Genomic DNA, 20,943 nt, shown 5'->3' on the forward strand with positions numbered 1-20,943 from the left:
TTTAATTGAGACCTATAAATTGACCGAGACATAAGAAGTCCAACCTTGCCCTGAAGGGCTGCACAAGGCCACTGCCATAGATGTTATCTGGAAGAAACTCGACAAAATAGGGTAAGCTTATCATCACACCAGCACGCGCCGCCACCCCGGCTATATATACTTTATTATGGTTAGACGAGCGACCCACGATTGCTAGTCTGAATGGTCTGCCCCACCATATTAACATCGACACAGTAGGTATGCGTGTTTAAAGAAAACTCTTCCCAAAAACCTATTTAATATTTGTATTCTACCAAGTACGCCAATGTTGTTTTCATTGTGCACTGATTCGTTATTGTAGATACTTGTATTGAGTTCTGTTCGTAATGGTGAGGTTCACAGAACTTCCGCAACAGCCCTGTGTTGATGGTGAAGCTTCTGAATTTTGCCGTCTGGTTATAGATTCCGGTGCTGAATTTCTGATAATTTCAGCTCGTGTGTGGTGTGCCTATATTGACTTTTGGAACTCTAAAGCCATGCCATCCGAAGGTTTTTAGAGAGACTGCAGTGCTTTCGGCTTGCAAAGACAACACTTACCTACTTAGATGTTTATCTACCAAAGTAAAGAAGGAATCAGTCAGCAAATAACAAATGTAAATGGTGCTTCCACATGGAGCGAGTACTTTTCCAATATTTGATCAATCCCCAGCTGACGTTAATTATTCTTTTCAATCAATGTCTGTGCGGAAAGAGAAGAGTCGTGGAATATAAGGGAGCAATACATTCTTCGACACTTCTCCTTCCGCACAGACTCTATATAATGTAAATAAATACTGTATTCATATTTATGAATTCGACTGTACATGTCGCACCGACACACCTAGGCTAGGTATTGATTCCGCTAGTTCTCGCGCGTCATCCCACAAAGCGATCTCATTACCGCCGTTTCACTTTACACTTCCTGCTCATTCGTGTGCAATCTGTAGTGCAAATCCGTTAATCTTATTTGGCGGTAGTAGCTGCACGCGGCGCCACGTGCCGCCAAATCGAACTAATCTAAAAGCCCTACGCGTCGCGGGGCAGAGCGCGTGCGCCGACGCGATAACGCCAAGAAACGCCATTCATTCCCGCTCTTTTGTCGCGAACAATCACTTATTTATTTATGATATTTGCTGCTATTCAACCTGCCACCCTCGTGAGTTAATGCCCACTTAGCTCAGGAGCTTTCTAAGTTTGTGCTAGGTATTTTAGTTGCCTGTAACAACTCTTCAGGGTGCTGCTGTCCTAAGGTAGGTTACTTTTACCTTCCCCCTGTATCGTCTTCATCTGATGTCTGAGCTCCTTCATTAGCTTTCTTGGTTCTTTTATCTCTTTTGTTTTTTATTGTTCCGTACCTCGAAAGGAAAAAACGGAACCCTTATAGGATCACTTTGTTGTCCGTCCGTCCGGCCGGCCGTCTGTCAAGATTAACGCGTGGAGGTATCAAGCTGGAATTTATATCAAATACTCAGGTCTACTGTTCCTTGGAGCTGTGAAAAAATCTAACTTCTAAGCCAACGCAATCAAAAGATACAGCCGTTTATGCCGCAAATTTCCGCAAATTTTTGACACTCGCTAGGGAATCAAAACCTACAGGGTACTTCCCGTGAATCAGAATCTTCTTCAGAATCTTGAAATTTGGTACGAAGCAACGTTTTTTAGCACAGATAAAGGAAAAATTGCGAAAACCGTAAACTTCTTGTTACATCAACATCATATAATAATATATACCTACAGGTTTGTACGGAACCCTCGGTGCGCGAGTCCGACTCGCACTTGGCCGGTTTTTTTATCAGTTTCTTTTTGTCTTGTCTTGCAGCCCCGCTGTGTCAAATTTTCTTTCGAAATTTGTGACCATAATCTATTAAATTAACCCTAATAGTAACATTTTAAAAAAGTACCTAACGGTTCTGTTTAATTATATTGAAATCCAAGAAGTGACGAATAAAACTCTCATGCTGTATTAAATTTTTTGAGGTTATAAATTAAAGCAAGCCAGAACAAATTAACGAGTTTTAGAATAGTTACATAAACAAAAGATAAAAACCGGGCAAGTGAGAGTCGGACTCGCGCACGAAGGGTTCCGACAATTATTTATAAAAACGACAAAAAATATATGTTTGTTGTATGGGAGCCCCCCTTAAATATTTATTTTATTCTGTTTTTAGAATTTTTTGTTATAGCGGCAACAGAAATACATCATCTGTGAAAATTTCATCTGTCTAGCTATCACGGTTCATGAGATACAGCCTGGTGACAATGGTGACAGACGGACGGACGGATAGCGAAGTCTCAGTAATAGGGTCCCGTTTGACCCTTTGGGTACGGAACCCTAACAATTAATAATGTCTCATGTCTTGTATACTACATCATGAACTTAAATTAAGTCACGAACTTAATTTACTAAAAAAAAATTGCCACCAAGTCACACTGTGCACGGGCACACCTTCGACCTAACTTTTTGTATTTCGTTTCGACCTAACTAGCGACATTGTATCATCTTTTTTGGTATCTTACCTCGCTACCGTCTTCAATAGCGTCAATAGCTTTGCAAATGGCCCTATATTACGTGACCTTTTCCTAGAAGTTTCGCGGACTTTTTTGTAGACCTATGAATGAGAGACAACTCCACCATACATTGTGTTGTTATAGCTCAAACGGATTAGGCAGCGTTTTCGATTAAAGCTCCTAGCCAGCATGATTATTTCTGACAACATCGTTATATTTCAACCAATTTACACAAAACCTTAACAAGTTATATACCTAAGCCTTCCTCAAGAATCACTCTATTGATAGATGAAAGTCGTATGAAAATCTGTTCAGTAGTTTTTGAGTAGTTTTATAAGATGCAGTGAATAGACGTTTTCCCCTAGACTTGCGGATGCTAGGTTGCGTGACAGTCGTGCACATAGCGAATACCTTGTCACTGCCAAGTCAGTGCAAACGTCGCTGGGTCTCATTGTATTTAAAAAGCGTCTAAATCAGAGTTAGCATATAGAACACAAACTATAATAGTCTGGTAAAAACACAACTGATCCAACCCGACAGAAAACTACTCATCCCTTTCTCCTGTGCTGGGTGCTAGTAGTAGCGTAAGGCAAGGACAGTTAAGTATGATTCTCTTTGTCTATGTTTGAAATGAGATAGTCCTGGATCAGGCATGAGCGGCGGGAGGAGGGGGAGGGGTGGGAATGACCGAACGAGATAGTCTTATGTAACTTTCAGTAGGAGTATCAGAGAAAGCGCTATTATTATTGTTTGTCACAGTTTTTTTCAGTTCTTTTTTCGATTTTTTTTTATGGTATGTAAATTTTAGTATGGTAGAGGTACTAATAAGTATAGAGATGAAATGGTAGAGCCGGAAAATGACCGAACCAGATGCTCATGGAACTTTTAGTTGGAGTAGCAGTTGTCCTTGTCACAGTTTCTTTTTTTTTATTCCCCATCGTCAATTTTAAAATGGCTTAAGTGCCAATTACTTCCACACTTTATCAGGTCTGATATCACACCCGATTTCGGACCCGAGCAAGTGTATTTTTCCGTTTCACCAAATATCAGCACATCGTTTACAATTACAATATTTGAAACGTAAAAAAATGGTTCATAAGCAAAAATATCAGACACGGAAAACGAAAATCTTAGGGCAGAATTGTATTCCAATAAATTCTAAGAACAAAAAAATTATAAGAACATGTTAAACTTCCTTTAGTGGACCTCTAATGAACATATTTTAGTAAATGTTGAATTTAAAATATCTTTTAACACACGTTACGTAACCCAAGTCGAAACGACATTGATGATTCTGATGACAGTTTGACACTGGGTTATAACCGCGAAAATCGAAGTTCATTGCGGGCATTTTTCTCTGTCATTCTAATTACGTCTTAGTAAGAGTAAAAGAGAAAGATCCCCACAATATGCGATTTTCGGTTTTTACGGTAGGCCCCCCGTTTTAAAGTGAAACTTTTATTACATCGTCTCAAACTTTTTCGTCTGTGTGTTGCATGTCGCGTGACTGTCGGCCGCGGAGTTATAAAGTGAAAGACGCTCGTCAGAGCAGCCGAGGCCAATATGGCGGCGCCTATAGTTCGCATCAGCTGTCCGTGTAGTATATATGTAGACTAGTACTGTTCACATATTTTAGTTACCATTAAATATTGGTTACATTTATAAACTGTGAAACTCATGATGAAGATTTGATAATAGAATGATTGAAATAATTTTAAAACGGATCAAAATGACTCAACGATCATAAAATATTGTTTTCAGTTTTTTAATGTGTATAGGTATTTGATTCTCAGTACAAAATTTAATACTCAAGCCGTAGCCATGTTGGTGGTGGGCAATTAATTGAAGCTTCGATATCTGCACTAAAAATTAACATCATAGAAATACTAATGGATACTGAATACTTTATGATATATAAAAACTCAATTATTACAGAAAACATATTTTATTCGTTGGTTAAAAACCCACACGCACGCATACTCAGCTTGCCCACCACCTAAATTGCTACGGCTTGAGTATCAAATTTTGTACTGAGAATAGACAACGGGGGGCCTTGGTGTTAAGTGTGTATGTCCCTATTACTTACTTTACTCTTTAGTATGTACATAATTATGTGTCAAACCGTAAACTGTGACGTCATATAATTTTCAAAAAGCGTTTTGGGCGCGAAAGCATAGGTCAAAATATATTTTGTTAATTTAACATGTTTAAAGCCGTTTTTAGGGTAAAAGTTAAATTTTAGAGCAACGTTTGGTTAATATAGAACGTATTACAAGCGTTTAAAAAAATTGGAAACAACCCTCTAATTACGTAGGTTGTTTTTAGTATGTTGTCAGGAATGTTAAAACGTGTTTTTAATTTGGCGCATTGCTTATTTTTCGTCCCTTACAGGCGCACGCGTATAGCGCATCTGGTTGATCCTACCATCTATGCAATCTATGGGTTTGTGGTAAGCAACAATTAACCCGACCAAATTACGTAAGTTATTTTTGGTATGTGTCAGCAATGTTAAAACGTGTTTTTAATTTTGACGCATTGCGTTTGTTCTGTCCCTCATGGGCGCACGCGCATAGCACTTCTACCATATATGTGATCTATGATGCAGAGATTAGCTGTAGAGTCTGTGCGGAAAGAGAAGTCGTAGAATGTATGGGTTCCCTTCCACAGCCCGTTCCTTTCCGCACAGACTCAGTTTTTTTTTGCGTTTGTATTATTTGATACCTTCGCGGTTAAATGGAATACTTTTTATCAGTAGCTTTCTTCTCAAACACAACCACAGACTAAAGACATATGTCAGTGTCATGACAAGTGACAGCCAGCTGCATAAATAGTAAATACATCAGAGCCATTTCGTAATTCGTTGCAAAACTAGCGAACGTTGTGTTGTGATTGTGATTTGTGTATTTCTACGATTTATTATCGTTACATAGGTATTGTAACCGTACCCTATATATAATAACCATGGGGGAAGAAGACGAGTATGCTTGTGTCAACAAATCCAAACTTAAAATCAAGACTGACTCTGGCATAAAAAAGAAAAAGAAGAAGAAGGCTAATAAAGATACTGACAAAATTATCGAAGAGGAAGTTAAAGAACAGATGAAGCAGCAGCCAAACACAGACAAACGGACCAAAGCCGAAATCGCATTCCAAAAGATGCAAGACAAAATGGTATCCTTACCAGTTTAAACAAATTCCTTTAAATTACATTACACAGAACTTGTACTCATTAGATTTACTGTACTCTGTAATTTACTCATTTCCAGTGTCTGTATATTGTTCACCAGATGTGCTGAAGTTTTGCATGCATGTTACTGTGGATTTTGTTTATTGCGTCCTTGGTTATAGCGATGTTAAATCCAAATCCCATGGATTTAAAGCATACTTTAGTATGAGATTGATCTGGATATAGTGACTTTGGGCGGAATGCCGAATACGAGTGTAGCAACAGTTTTTAACTAAGTATTTGTAACAAATTGCGACCTAAGTCAGTTGTCAAAGGGCAAAGAGCTTTAAATACTTTCTTATTTTTGTTTACAGCCACAGATGTTTAGCAACTGTGGTGACCTTTTGTTTATAGGTAGATTTTTGCTAGGTATAAATATAGTGTGAACACTAGTTCAATAAGAACTATGTTTTGGAGTTAAATGAACACGTCTTTATCTCTTTACCTTCCTATAACGACTTCCAGATATAATGACGAAATTACAGTGGTCCCTTTATCGTCATATATGACTTCCGATATCTTGGCTTTCATACTCTTCTATGGTTTAGTTTCAAAACAACAAAAACTCATGGTGCAAAATACTAGTTCTCTGTGTTAGTTCTATAAGTAGTAATAATAGTTCATTGGTTAAACAGCATGTCAAGCTCTAGTCTAATGATAGAGCTGAAAAGATTTGCCATAAACTCTCAATACTCACTGACTGTATAGTTGTTCGATTTGAAGCTGGCCCGAAGTGGCTAATCTTATGCCTAATGTTAACTAAAATGGTGTGTGCCACTACCTGCAAAAAAGGGTTGTATAATTCTAATTGGCACCTGAATGCGGGCTAGTCCAACGTTCAAAAATCCAGTGTAGGTGTGCTTTCCGATAACACGCCTTTATTTGCCACATTTTAGACTGGATCAGCAGCATTGGACTCACCGGCACTCAGTAACCGTAGAGACACCACACAAGAAAACACAAATTATTTTTCCATTTGTTAATTGTGAATCTGATTTCAATTACCATAGGAGTTGTAATTAAATAACCGGTTAAAGTGACCTGCCCCTTTTTTTGCAGGTAGTGGCACGCGCCGTTTTAGTTAACATTAGACAAAGGATAAGCCGTTGGGGGCCAGCTACAAATCTAAGGACTATACCATAGTTTGTTGTGATTACAATTTTTATAATAGAAAATGATATAAACATCAATTAACAATATTAAATTTTCCATTTCAGAAAAAGCAGAGAATTCTACAAAAGGCAGAGATGACTCACAAGCAAAGAGTAGAAAAGTTTAATCAACATCTTGATAGTCTTACGGAGCACTTTGACATACCTAAAGTTTCTTGGACAAAGTAAAAATATTGTGGATATTTTGGACATGTCTGTCTCTCATGTATTTTGTTGTGTTATGAACCTCACAAGATTAAAATCAAATCACACAAGATTAAACAATTATATATATATTCAGATTAAAAACTTAGATTCTGATTCTATATTAATTGCAATCTTGAGAATTTACCTTTGGACAGAAGTAATGCTGATTTCAATTTATGTAACAACAAACTCATTAAGATAATTAATAAAATATCGATTATACAGAAATCCTCTATTATTATTATTAACCTTCAGTACCCTTTTATTGTATGTAATTAAAGTTGGACTAAGCAAATACAACCAAACCTTAACCCAGGGGTCAGCAGACTTTTGAGAGAAGGAACCAACTGTAAAAGAAATAACCTGTATCAGAAATCTTGAGCCAGAAATGTTACTTTCAGTGATCTAAGAACTATTTGATAAATTAAAAAAAATAGAATGTTGTGTTTTAATGTTCGTTTCCCATAAGAGGGGCAGAGTAATTTGATGAAAATTTTGCGTGGTTTACATAAGTTGTCAAAAAGAATTGACTATTAAGTGATGATTCTAAATGATAAATTGATTGGATGATCTTTTTTTCTCGCCTTGAAATCCTGGCAACGCTCAAGATTCCAAAATGAACGACCGTGACGACGAGTAGTAGTGTTCATGGTTCAATTTTGAAATCTTTCGCTCCGTTTGGGTATCAATATTATTTAAGCTTTGTTCTCGCACTTCAGTTATAAAATTGACTTTTCTTTTGTTATATTTCCATGATGTGTGATCTCTACTGAGGGTAAAAGCCTCCTCCATCTTCTTCCATTTTTCTTTGTCTTCAGCAGTATTCTCCCAATTCTTTCCTGCAATTGCTATGGTGTCATTAACCCATCTCTTTCTTTGTCTTCCTGAATTCCGTTTGCCCAGTGGGCCTTTCCATTTGTTTGAATAGTCCACCTCTTGTCTTTGTATCTAGCCAAATGTCCAGCCCATCTCCATTTTTGTCTTAAACTGTAGTACAGGGCTGCCAGTACATAAATCTTGATTATACAGTCCAACGTCAAAAATTATACGATATTCGATTGCATTATACGAAAACAATTATACCCGATTTTTTTAGTACTTACTTCAAAAAGCGGCCAAGTGCGAGTCGGACTCGCGCATGAAGGGTTCCGTACCATTTAAGACGTATTAAAAAAAATCTACTTACTAGATTTTGTTCAACATTTTACCACTTTGGAAGTGTCTCTCGCGCAAACTATTCAGTTTAGAAAAAAATGATATTAGGAACCTAAATATCATTTTTGAAGACCTATCCATAGATACCCCACACGTATGGGTTTGATGAAAAAAAATTGTTTTTAATTATATGACGTTTTAAAAAAAAACTACTCACTAGATCTCGTTCAAACCAATTTTCGTTGGAAGTTTGCATGGTAATGTATATCATATATTTTTTTTAGATTTTTCATTCTGTTATTTTAGAAGTTACGGGGGGGGGGGACACATTTTTTCACTTTGGAAGTGTCTCTCGCGCAAACTATTCAGTTTAGAAAAAAATGATATTAGAAACCTAAATATCATTTTTGAAGACCTATCCATAGATACCCCACACGTATGGGTTTGATGAAAAAAAATTTTTTTTTTAATTTTATGACGTATTAAAAAAAAAAACTACTTACTAGATCTCGTTCAAACCAATTTTCGGTGGAAGTTTGCATGACAATGTATATCATATATTTTTTTTAGTTTTTTCATTCTGTTATTTTAGAAGTTACGGGGGGGGGACACACATTTTACCACTTTGGAAGTGTCTCTCGCGCAAACTATTCACTTTAGAAAAAAATTATATTAGAAACCTCAATATCATTTTTGAAGACCTATCCATAGATACCCCACACGTATGGGTTTGACGAAAAAAGATTTTTTGAGTTTCAGTTCTAAGTATGGGGAACCCCCAAAATTTATTGTTTTTTTTTCTATTTTTGTGTGAACATCTTAATGCGGTTCATAGAATACATCCACTTACTAAGTTTGAACAGTATAGCTCTTATAGTTTCGGAAAAAAGTGGCTGTGACAGAATCGGTTTTTTGCCATTTGGCTACGGAACCCTAAAAACGACTTGTATTTATAGTCTGTATCTTTAGATATTTAAAAAAAGGTAAACAAACAATTTGTAAATTTTCGGGTAGTTTTAATATTTAAAAAAAGGTAAACAAACAATTTGTAAATTTTCGGGTAGTTTTAATATTTATTGGTTAACCAACCAAATACAAAACCGCCTGGATCTGTCACTGAACGACCTGACTTTAAACCTACATTATTTGATCATGTAATGTTTTCATCTACTCTCAGCTGCCTTAAGGAGCCATTTGAGGGTAGATTTTGTTTACCTTTTTTTTAAATGCCTAAGTAAGTAGTAACTAAAATCTCTTAATAAGTAGCGCCGAAACATAGCACAAAAAAGTTAATAAAACACGTCTCACATAATAATAAACACCCATCATATAGAACACCAAACCGATCAAATGGTGAGTTTAAAGAGAAAAACCCCTCAAACCGTCATCGTATCGTATTATCAAGTTGGCAATCCGTCTGTTAATCCCGTGCTGATATAGAAATGCGAAATAACCATTCGTGTTTTTTCGTATCCAATTATACCGAACGACTACCTATACATAATAGATACGATAATCAGTCCGAGGAATCGGGGGGTAGGGGATGAGTGGTCGGGGGTTGGAAGTTGATAAATTGGGGGTTAGGATTAGGACTTAAGTGGTTTGGGGTTGAGGGGTCGGGGAATGGTGGTTGCGGGTTTGGTGGTTCAGGGTCAAGGGTTTCAGTGATCAGGGGTTGAGGTTGGGTCAGTGGCGGGGCGGAGGCTAGATTTAGAGTAGTGGCACTGTGGCAGGAATGATTTCCCAGACGGACTCGAGGAAAATCCTGATTATTTATTAAAGTTAACGAATTTAGTGTTAAACAGAATTGTGTTTTTAATTCATGCGTCACGCATCACTCATTAGCACTTAACAATGCTTTAAAACTAAAAATGGAAAAATAAAAACTTTTTACAAAAATAGTAAACCGACTTCAATAAGGATAAAATAAACTATTATTATTTTTCTAAGTATATGCGTTACCAACTGATATGTTTGAAGTCGGTTTTGTAAAGTTTTAATTCCTAAGTATATATAGCTGTCCACATACTCGATTGGCTTTCCTTCTATGACGAACAGTCACAAAAAAAAGTATAACCGTATTCAAATCGACACGAGTTGCGAATGACCGCACGTGGATCGTACAACTTTTACAGTACATATGGCTCTTTAAAAGTTTCGACATATGCACGAAAAGTGCTCATTCCCGCACACGTGCAGGAAAGTAGCACCATGTACTGTTAACCACCTACCTACGTTTTAGTGCCTTAGAGTCCACCTTATAGATTAACTTTAGATTCCATAGACCCGTGCATTTCCATGTATATTATAGAAGTTGTAGAATGTAAAACACTGTTTCATTTTATAATCTTTATTGTGTAAGTTTAACGAAAATAAAATCAGGCTTAGTACAAAATATTTTCTTTTTGTAGAAATTTGAAAGAAAACCTGAGCTCTTAAGAGGATATGGGAGTGGTAAATTGGTAATTTCTCCATACAAACATACTCTTTTTCCTCTGAGATTTTTAACCCTAGATATATTGCCTTTCAACACATTAATACTATCAATATCTGTGTCAGACTCTTACTTAATTGTTTTTTTAAAGCGCTAGAGCTCTTCTAACATCGCAAAAACGGCCTAATTGATTTCGCCGCCAAAAAACAAAACAGTCCAACACAGGCAATTTCATTAAGTACTTAGATTTTAAAATTTCGTTACGAATGGTTAAGTTTTGTAGGAGGAAACAGTCGAGTACGAAACCTCGATTTCTGAGATTTTTACGCAGGATTTATCGCGCAAATTTTAGGAGCCGCCCCCGTTAGCGCGGCGGATATATTCGCCTGAAATTCTCAAGGGCTCAGCTCCCATTTCCTCTTAAGAATATTTTCTACAAAAAACGTAAAAATGACAAATTTTGTATACATATACATAAATTGATACATAATCATTTATTTTGGACGGATTTAACATGGAATGTGAATGGATTTCATTATCATTATTTACAAAACTGCCAGAGATAAATTTAAAAACAAGGCACATAATCACATACTAGGACGGATGATTATCTAGTCAACAATAAAACGAACAGTCTTTAATATAATTCGAAACATAAAATGACTAAGTATATAATTATATACTACCATTGTTACTTTCTAATTAAGGCACATACCTAACATAAATGTATATATTTTTTATTTAGTATATTCTAGTGGTAAAAGTGAGAGAAAATTGTAAAAAATGAAAATAAATGAGATTCACTTTAGCTTACATCTACATTAAAAGCACAACACAGCTGCACAGTGTACATTAAATATAAAGTTTTACAGTAAATGTGTAAAATGTAAATTAAGTATCGTCATAATGTGGTTCTAAACTAAATTACAGCGTAATTCGAACTTTATACCGTACTACAGAATAGTTCGTTCAGAAATAAAATTCAATAAGTTGTCTTACTAAGTGCCAATTACAAAACTTACGTTATTTGATGTCATGTGATCTAGCACAACGCTAACCACAATTTTGATATTGGGCTAAATATTATAACAGCTGTATAAGAACAGCCAGTATAAATGTTTTAAAGCTTAAAGCTAGAAATGTTGCGTCGTTACTCCTCCAAAATGAGTAACTAAATTTAAATATTTTGATATAATTCTCTTTGGTGGTCCACGGGTCGCTGCCATCGTCAAAGTGCATCGGGCACTGGTCACGCTCTCTCTCGTACTCCTCCATCTCCACGGCGACTGCGGCGCCCTCTGTGTAATTCCATGACGTCACATCCTGCTTGAGATCGCAAAAAGGACCTATAGCCTGAGACATCAATATTCTGAAAAATTAAAATTATGAAGGCATTGTAACATCAGCTTGTAATAACTTAGGTAAGAATATACATATACAGCGGCCAGGGATCAGAATGGTGTAAATATCGAGGGCTTCAGGCCAAAGGGGCGTATACGCAAAAATGCCATTTTTCGTTTTTAACGGCATCGTATTCGTCTTGTAACAATACGTAAGCACAATTTTTTTCATAATTTTATCATAACAATTAGTTAATTAAATAATTAAAAACTCATTTGGCGTATAACAGACAGTCATAATTTTATGTCGTTCCAAAAAGCCGTACTGAAGGCGTATAAGTGATATTTTCATTTAGTCCCCAATATTCATCGGAGTATAAAGGCGTACGTACATACTTCTCTCACGTGACAGTGCGAACCACGAAATAGTGTCACGCTATATAGGCGTACATACATACGACCATAAACTTTTACCAACTATCCTCAAAGTGCGTCGCGGCAAAGAGGCGTATGAACATACGACCGTACAAAAATTACTTTGGCCTTCAAATAATGCCGGGCCAAAGGGGCGCGGAGACAGCGTCCTTGATTGCCGCATATTGCTATCCCTTTCTGTCAAGCGGGTAAGCGCACTAGGGCCGCCTGTCTCTCAGTCAGTGTCTAGTGCGTTACAGTATGGTGTGCATCTCGTGCGAATAATAATGAAGTGGAGCGCTCTGATGCTGATGGCTCTGCCCTGGGCATTCAAGAATGACGTGGGCGGCTGTCTCCTCTGCCTCCATGTACGCTCTGCAGAGGGGTATATCTGTAACACGTAGGGTTAGTAGGTGTTTGTTTAGCGGGGCGTGGCTGGTTATGGCCCCAGTCAAAAGCCGGAGCTGTGGCCTCTTCAGCTGTCTCAGCCTCCTAAACAAACCGGGGTCGATTGTCGGGAGGGCTTCCTTCGCCTGCCTGCACGTGCCTAGGTTAGACCAGGACTGTTGGTGTTTTACCTTGGTGTTGTGTCGCAGCATGTTCCGGAGCCAGGCATAAGGCAGAGGTATAATTGGCTCCAGTCCTGCCACCCTCAGTTCCGAATCTCCTCTCGCCAATATGTCGGCCGCATCGTTCCCTCGCGAGTTGCTGTGTCCCTTGATCCACTGCAGAGTTACTCTGGTGGTGGTGCTTTCCTCTGACAGAGCTTTGTGGCATTCGTAGATTAGCCCTGAGGTCAAAGTATAACTTTGCAGAGCTTGTAGTACTGAGCGACTATCAGAGTGTATGCGGGTGGGGTAGTCCAATACTTTCCTTGAGGCGATGGCGTGTGCTGCCATTATGATGCCCACACATTCTGCCTGGAAGATTGTGTTGTGGGCACCTAGTGGTGTTGAGATATGTATTTTTAGGTCCTCTGAGAATACTCCAGCGCCAGTGCCTGACCTTGTTTTTGATCCATCCGTGAAGGTTCTCAGCTGTCTTGGGTTGAGTCCTTCACGAGGTTCTTCGTGTAACTGTATCTTGTATTTCTTGTCGAAGACGAATTGTCTGGGTATCCTGTCAGTCACTGCTTCTATTAGCGGTTCCTTACCTATCGCCTCGTAGAGAATCTCGGTGTGTGGTACCCTAGGTGGTCTCCAGAGATTAGATTTTTTGAGACGTACCGCCGTAGCTAGCGCTTCCTGTTGTATAAAGAGGTGCAGCGGCGGCAGGCCCAGTAAGGCTTCCAGGGCCGCGGTTGGTATTATCCTCATGCAGCCCGTGGTCGCCATACAGGCCAACCTCTGGAGTCGTTGTAGTTTAGCTTCAACTATGGATAGTTTGGTGCGTGGCCACCAAACTATCGCACCGTAGCTTATTATTGGTCATATGGCTGCCTGGTAAAGCCATAGAGTTATCTTTGGGGTTAGCTCCCAGGTTCTACCCACCATTCTACGACATTGCCAGAATACGACTGTGGCTTTTTCAATTTTGCCGTTTAGGTGATTGCTCCAATTCAATTTGCTGTCAAGTATTACCCCTAAATACCTTACCTCCGCAGATGGTTGGAGTTCTGTGTCGAACAGTTTGGGAAGGCGGAAGTTTCCCAAGTTGCGTTTGTTAGTGAACATAACCAGCTCAGTTTTGTTGGGATTGACTGAGAGTTCGGGTAACATCGCATACCGTACCTGCATGATTGCCGCTCGTCAGTATCACTATGTCGTCAGCATAGCCGATTGTGTAATAGTGATTATTGTTTAGTGTGGTAATCAGGTCATTCACCACAATCTTCCATAGTAGTGGCGATAAGACTCCTCCTTGGGGGCATCATTTTGCCATTAATGCCTGCTGTGTTTCGCCCGTCCCGAGTTTGATGGTTCGTTGGCTCAACATGTTGTTTATCCATTCTGTCATAACTGCATTCGCGCCATGTCTTACCAGTGCTGCTGAACCTGGTCCTGTCGAAAGCCCCTTCTATATCTATGAAGGTTCCTAAGCACATGGATCTGTTTTTGATCGCTGCCTCAATTTTATTTACTACTGCATGAAATGCCGATTCTGTAGATTTGCCAGGGCTGTAGGCATGTTGGTTGGGATGCAAGGGCACATGAATTAGCACCCACTCTCTAAGGTACCTGTCACACAACCACTCTAATGTGTTCAACATGAAAGAGGTCAGGCTGATGGGCCTGAAGGATTTGGGGTCCGAGTAGTCGCTTTTACCTGGTTTCGGTATGAAGATAACTTTGACCTCCCTCCATTGATTCGGCACGTACCTGTGAGCCAGACAGGCGCGCAGAACAATGGTCAGCTTCAGAGTGAGATGATTCCCGCCCCATTTAAGAAGCGCAGGGAAGATCCCATCCATTCCTAGAGATTTGAAGGAGTCAAAGCTGTTTAAGGCCCACTGCGTGCGCTGCGGGCCACTCGTCCTCCGTCGGGGTGGTTGTAATTCTTAAGTGTAACATTCCTGTGTTATAATTTGATGGAGACATAAGTGGGTTAAGTTGTTAGCTAAACTACTTTTAGGTTTATTAGTACAGAAGATTTAATATTGCTTCTTTTTATGAAATGACGATAAATGATGTCGTATTTCATTGTTTAGAAGTATTGATTAATATTTTATTGTTTAAGATAGTTATAATTTTGTTATCAGTGGTACCATTAAAGAAAGAGTAATGTTTATTGTCTGAATACAAGTTTTGATACGTTTTAACCTTTTGTTTTAGTTAATGCACTCTAAGTTTAATCGTTTGATTGTTTCTTGACTGCTTTTTTAGTAAAGCTGTCATTGTGTTGTCTTAGCAATTTTCATGCATCCTTTACTACCGATTTCAATTCTTTTGGCATGATTGTCTTTTGAAACACTTCTTCTTATCGTGTGGGTTGTAAGATTGATGTACCTTAAAAACCCTGGTGTTAGAGTTATTGAGCCGCCAAAGGCCTCTGACATGGCTCTCATGACGAGCACCACCGGATAGATTGCAGCCGGGACCAATGACTTTACACCGTAGGTACCTTCCGAAGCACAGAATCATTTTACTTTTCGGACAATCAGGTGATTCAGCCTGCAATGTCCTAGCCAAACCGGGAATAGTCTCACAAAGTCACAAAGCGACTTTTGCTTGACAGTGTCCCCACCGGGATTCGAACCCGGAACCTCCGAATCGAGAGACAACCGCTCTAACCACTAGACCACGGAGGCTATTGAAACACTGAAATGCTCAAAGTGGCAATTCAAAACAGTTACTTACCCAATCGGTAACCAGCTCGAGTCGACATTGCTTAATCTCGTGGACAGTTGTGATACTATCAAAACCATCAGGAATCATTTCAATGGTAAAATCTAGATGAACTTATGAGTATTTACTCAAAATATAATTTGGCGCCCTATTATACGACCACAAATAAAGGATACTTACACGATAGATTCGTCAGCCCAGACGGGCGTATAAAAATCAGAAAAAATAGAAGAAATTACACAAGGATGACTAAATTACTGTAAAATTAAAGTATTTCTAATAATTAACAGTATTTCCACCTTTCATGATTAAATTATCGAATAGAAAAAAAAATGAATTATACGACCATAAATCTCAAGTATTTTTCATAAAATTTCAACCTAAATGTCGGAAATTACTGTCGTGGTAAAGAGGCGTAACTACATAATTACTGCTTTTTAGGATACGTAGAACAAAACTAGGCATGACACATGAAAAAGATTGTAATTTAAATACTCTATGCAAAATTGTAGAACAATCGGTACATTGTAACAAAAGTTATTCAGTTTTTTGTGTCTCCTGAAAAGTAGGGTTCTTGCTTATACGCCCCTTTAGCATGAAGCCCTCGATATATTTGCAAAATAAATAAAATAGCTAACTATGCAACAAGCAAGAATGATACAATATTTACCTATTAAGATCGGCTCTTTGATACACCCAACATCTGTACTTGGAGAAAGGATCCAACTCGTCATAAGTAATAAGATAAGACTTTAGATTTTCTTTCCAGTAGCCAATGCATTTCATTTTATAATCAGGATCACTGTAAATATCCACCGGTCGGCCCAGGTAGTCCACTGAGAGGCAGTAATTTTCTTTGATTTGTATAGTCTTTTGGTCGGTATCACAGACAGAGAAGTCACTTATATTCAGTTTGCAGTACAAGTTTGGACGAGGGCTCAATGTAACACCGCCAAGGATCCTAGTCTCGAATCTGACATCGCCTCTTTGAGTAAAGTTGAACTTTCCAGCAACAGGGCAGCGGATGGGCGACGGATCCTTTTTAAGGAAAAGGTCATAGCGCCATTGTTTCTTATTAGGAAACTGCACCCATGAGCACACTGTATGGAAATTACTCTGGATCATAGCAAGACCTTTGCGGTATCTGAAAATGCAGTCAGGTGTTATTAATTTTACAAATAATCATTTGTTTGACTTCTACACCTCTCAAAATATTATGTAACATACCTTATTATATTGTGATGCTGTGGCACAAAATCAAAGCAAACATAATCTTTTTGACAGCCATCCACTGTAAGGCGAGCCATCATCACTCTGCTGTCGCGCTGTTCCCTGTAAAATACAGTAATTAAGATATTTGTTAACAAAAGAAGTCGTTCATGGTGTAAAATCCGTTCAAGTGAGCAAGCAACTGAGGGCCTACCTCGAACGTTCGACGTGTTGCCTCCCTGTCACACTTACGTACGAATTTACAAGTGCGACGTCGAACGTCGTTCGCGGTAGGCCCTCTGAACTGATTATAAGCTACTAAAATCCTGCTTTACAAGACCCACAAGATTTTCAAGCAACTCTAAGAATGTTACAAGTATTACCGGCAGACATAGATAGTTCTTCTATATCTGTCCTCATCAGGGTAATACGTCTCTATTATATGTGTTTCATTTATAAACACATCTGCATCAATGTTGGCTGTGTTGATCCAGTCTCCAGAGAAGTTTTGAGGTAGCCTACAACCAGGTTCAACCACTTCCGACTGTAAAAAAAATATTAGAAGAATTTGTACATTTTGAAGACAGGTTTCTTAATTACCGTTTTGCTGTATGTATATAATGGTTTGGCAGTCCTCACTAAACCAGTTAGCTATTCATTAAAATAAAAAGTAAAATGAACGGTCCATGTGGATCCCAGACAAAAATAGAGAATAGAGTCCAGTTAACTCTTCAAGTGGCATATGTCGTTTTTGAGTTATTGGAATTTTGATTTTATTTCAATTGATCAAATTTAAAATTTCAATCACATTATCATTACCCTTAGTGTAAATAAATTCGATTTCGAAACGTGACGTACGCGTTTGCGTTAAGTCTTATTTTGTATGGGTTTTTGAACAGCGCGCCAAGCGGGACGTTTTGGAAAGTCAAAAATCTCATACAAAATGACACTTAACGCAAACGCGTACGTCACGTTTCGCTGTCGAAAATATTTACACTAGGGGTACATGTCGAAAATTCATTGTTGAAAGTATTATGTTATGTCAATATTATTAATTATTTATTATTCATATTGTTTGGATTTGATTTTAATGTACTTACTAACCCTTTAGCTATAACAATGGTACTAACAATGTTTTATGGAATTATTAAGGTTCTGAAATAAAAATATTCAATATTTTTTATTATCGTCAGGAGTCGACGGCCTACCACTCCAAGGGTTAATCTAACTTTGCACCAATTTGAATAGAACAAAGTGAGGGAGTGACATTATAAACCTCATATTTTCATAGAAATTTGACATTAATGATGACATTGCCATACTTTATCATAGACAGGGCTCGGAACCGGTTTATTTTTAAATCCCGAAATAGCCCAATATTTTTAGTTATTTTAAATCTCTTTACGTAGGACTGGATCATGTATTTAGGTAACAACTTCGCATTATTAGATAGTCCCATTAAAAATGTAATAATAAACCAAAGAACGAAAAAGAACGTAATAATACCGGTATTTTTTGTATGAAGAAAAAACCGGTTCCGAGCCTTGAACATAGAAAATGCCATGCAAAGGTATCTTGGTTGGACTCTTAACGGCTTTGACCTGACTTACCTTAACAGGGGTGACTTTGTATCTCTCTGGGGACTTTTCAACAGTCTTCAGTGCATTACAGTCAGGAGTAATGGATGCGCCAAGGTACAAGTCATCATCTCTGTTCTTAAGGAAGCACCGGTATCTCTCATCTTTCCGAGATTCCTTAGTGTTGGCCACAGCAAAGAATTGGTTTTTACCAACAAACCAATGCCCTGAAGAATAAAAATTCTAATTGGAATATGATAAGACTGCCTCATAGTAAAATTCCGATTTGTTTCCAGTTACCACCAGACCAGAAAATTAAATAAAATCCGAGGAGGGCAGAACTGTTTAAACTCTTAAAAATAGAAGGGTGGTTGTACAGTAACGATTTTTAAAGGTCTCATTAATGAGTTGGATTACAATACACTGAAAAGTCATCATTATATGATGATCCAAACAAGCAGGAAATAAGAGTCTTCCACCCAATTGGACAAGCTGTGTTCAACCAGTTAACCCATGTGATCTTTAAAGACAATTAGGCAGGTATTTTATGATTGTCTGCGAGCAAAGAGCATATATTGAGTCATGTTAGTTAGAACTATTATATGGATAACACACTCAATTTGGGCTTTAAAAGTAACATGAAGACACAATCTTTGACCTGTGAGGCCAATATATTATTACAGTACTTTACCTAAGCAACTGTACTCCACAACTCCATCAAATGTTCCGGACATTCCAGGGCATTTGCGGTAAGTGATGTTGAACTTCTGGTTTGTGATCAAGAACTGTGTGCCTGCGGTCTGACAGGACCTGATCTGTGCATCGGGGTGGGTGCACTCTCCTGTGAACCTGAATCGGTTCTGGTATCCAAATGTCCACACACCTTCTAATGATGAACGGCAATTCACCTGATATAAAAGTAATCAAATTAAAAATATATTCCAAAATGACAGGTAGTCTGGGTAACTGTATATAGTGGGTGCCCTAACAAAAGTATCCACTTTTCTATACAGCTACTACTTAACTTACTGCACCTTGCTTAGGTTTAGTATCTATATTAACATACTCATAAAAATTTATGATTACTAAACAGTCCCAAATTGCTCACAACTAAAAGTAATAACAAGGTTAAATAAATAAATTCTCATAAGAAACTTACTGGGATATAGTTCTCAGAAAACAGTGTTACTAGTTGCTGGTCATTTCTCAAACCCCTGCACACTCTTTCAACTGTTGGTTCTTCATCTAACGCCAGATCGACACAGGGCGTCTCAAGCTTCTCCAGGACATTGACTGTCCTCACAATCAACTTCACGCAGTAATAACAATTTGTGTACTTAAAAACCATCGTGTAGTTTACGTGAAAATCGGCTTTGATGTTTTGGCAGACTCCCCTAAAAAATAAAAAAATCATTAACTAAATAAATAAGATTACAAGTGCCGACTAAGAGAAGACAAAGTAAAATGGAATATACCTTCCAGTCATATCGCTTGCGTTGATGTCGGTAATAGTTTGCTTTCCATTTTCAAAAGAAAACCAAGTATTCCGTAAAACAATCGGAATCGTACACTCTGAACATACCGAAGCAACTGAAACAAATTAAACATATTACGTAGGGCGTCGCCTTTATAAAAAGGAAAACAAATAATTACAACACGCAATTACTTACCTCCGAATATTAATATTGGTATAACCACTTTCAGACACACGTTTGCACCCATTTTAAATAATTTATTTTTAAGAATCCATACATAAAAGATTTAAAATACTAGTTACCGATTCCCTACTCGTGTCGTTCGTTTAGCTACTTGTGCTTTTGGGCTTTTTGGCAGTTCGTTTCGGTTTCATTCACGGTTTGGTTTGGTTTGTTTGATTGACTGACGAAAACAAAACTATAGTGCCAATTACATCCACACTTTATCAGGTCGGAAATCAGGCCCGAGAAATAATATTTTTCCGTTTCACCTGATATTTGGTGAAACGGACGGAACGGCACAACGTTTACAATATTTGAAATGTACAAAGCGTTTACAATATGGTTCATATGCCCAAATATCAAACATTGAACATTTTTGGCAATTAGAGACGAAGTATTTTTTTACATTTCAAATATTGTTAATATGGTATTGTAAAATCGGGAAATGTGTATGTAATTCGCGATAATCTCTACACAACGGAATGGAATAGCGTTTAATTGAAGGACTAAAAATTAACATCATAGAAATGCTAGTGGATAATGAATACTTTATGATATAAAAGAATAACTCAAATATTGCGGAATAGTACATTACGATACAAGTGCGAAAAATAGGAAATTCGAAACGAGTGGCGATAAATTAAAACACGACCGAAGGGAGTGTTTTAAATCGACACGAGTTGCGAATTACCTATTCGCACATGTATCGTACAACGTTTTACA

The 20,943-nt window shown here is 37.9% G+C and overlaps 2 protein-coding genes across 2 annotated transcripts; one reads left to right on the forward strand and one right to left on the reverse strand.

Moving 5' to 3' along the window:
* The first annotated feature begins 5,354 nt into the window (after positions 1-5,354).
* Positions 5,355-7,338, forward strand: LOC133519891 (protein FAM32A). The gene is made up of 2 exons (XM_061854078.1): positions 5,355-5,697; positions 6,970-7,338. Exons 1-2 carry the CDS (start codon positions 5,488-5,490, stop codon positions 7,090-7,092), a joined length of 333 nt encoding a protein of 110 aa, XP_061710062.1. The 5' UTR covers positions 5,355-5,487; the 3' UTR covers positions 7,093-7,338.
* A 3,261-nt stretch (positions 7,339-10,599) lies between these two features.
* LOC133519869 (uncharacterized) lies at positions 10,600-20,472 on the reverse strand. The gene is made up of 9 exons (XM_061854030.1): positions 20,194-20,472; positions 19,999-20,113; positions 19,683-19,917; positions 19,215-19,431; positions 18,557-18,750; positions 17,330-17,490; positions 16,965-17,069; positions 16,408-16,881; positions 10,600-12,068 (listed from the first exon to the last, which is right to left on the reverse strand). Exons 1-9 carry the CDS (start codon positions 20,243-20,245, stop codon positions 11,783-11,785), a joined length of 1,839 nt encoding a protein of 612 aa, XP_061710014.1. The 5' UTR covers positions 20,246-20,472; the 3' UTR covers positions 10,600-11,782.
* Positions 20,473-20,943: the final 471 nt, after the last annotated feature.

Source organism: Cydia pomonella, chromosome 7 (assembly GCF_033807575.1).
Source record: "Cydia pomonella isolate Wapato2018A chromosome 7, ilCydPomo1, whole genome shotgun sequence".
NCBI classification, from domain to species: domain Eukaryota; kingdom Metazoa; phylum Arthropoda; class Insecta; order Lepidoptera; family Tortricidae; genus Cydia; species Cydia pomonella.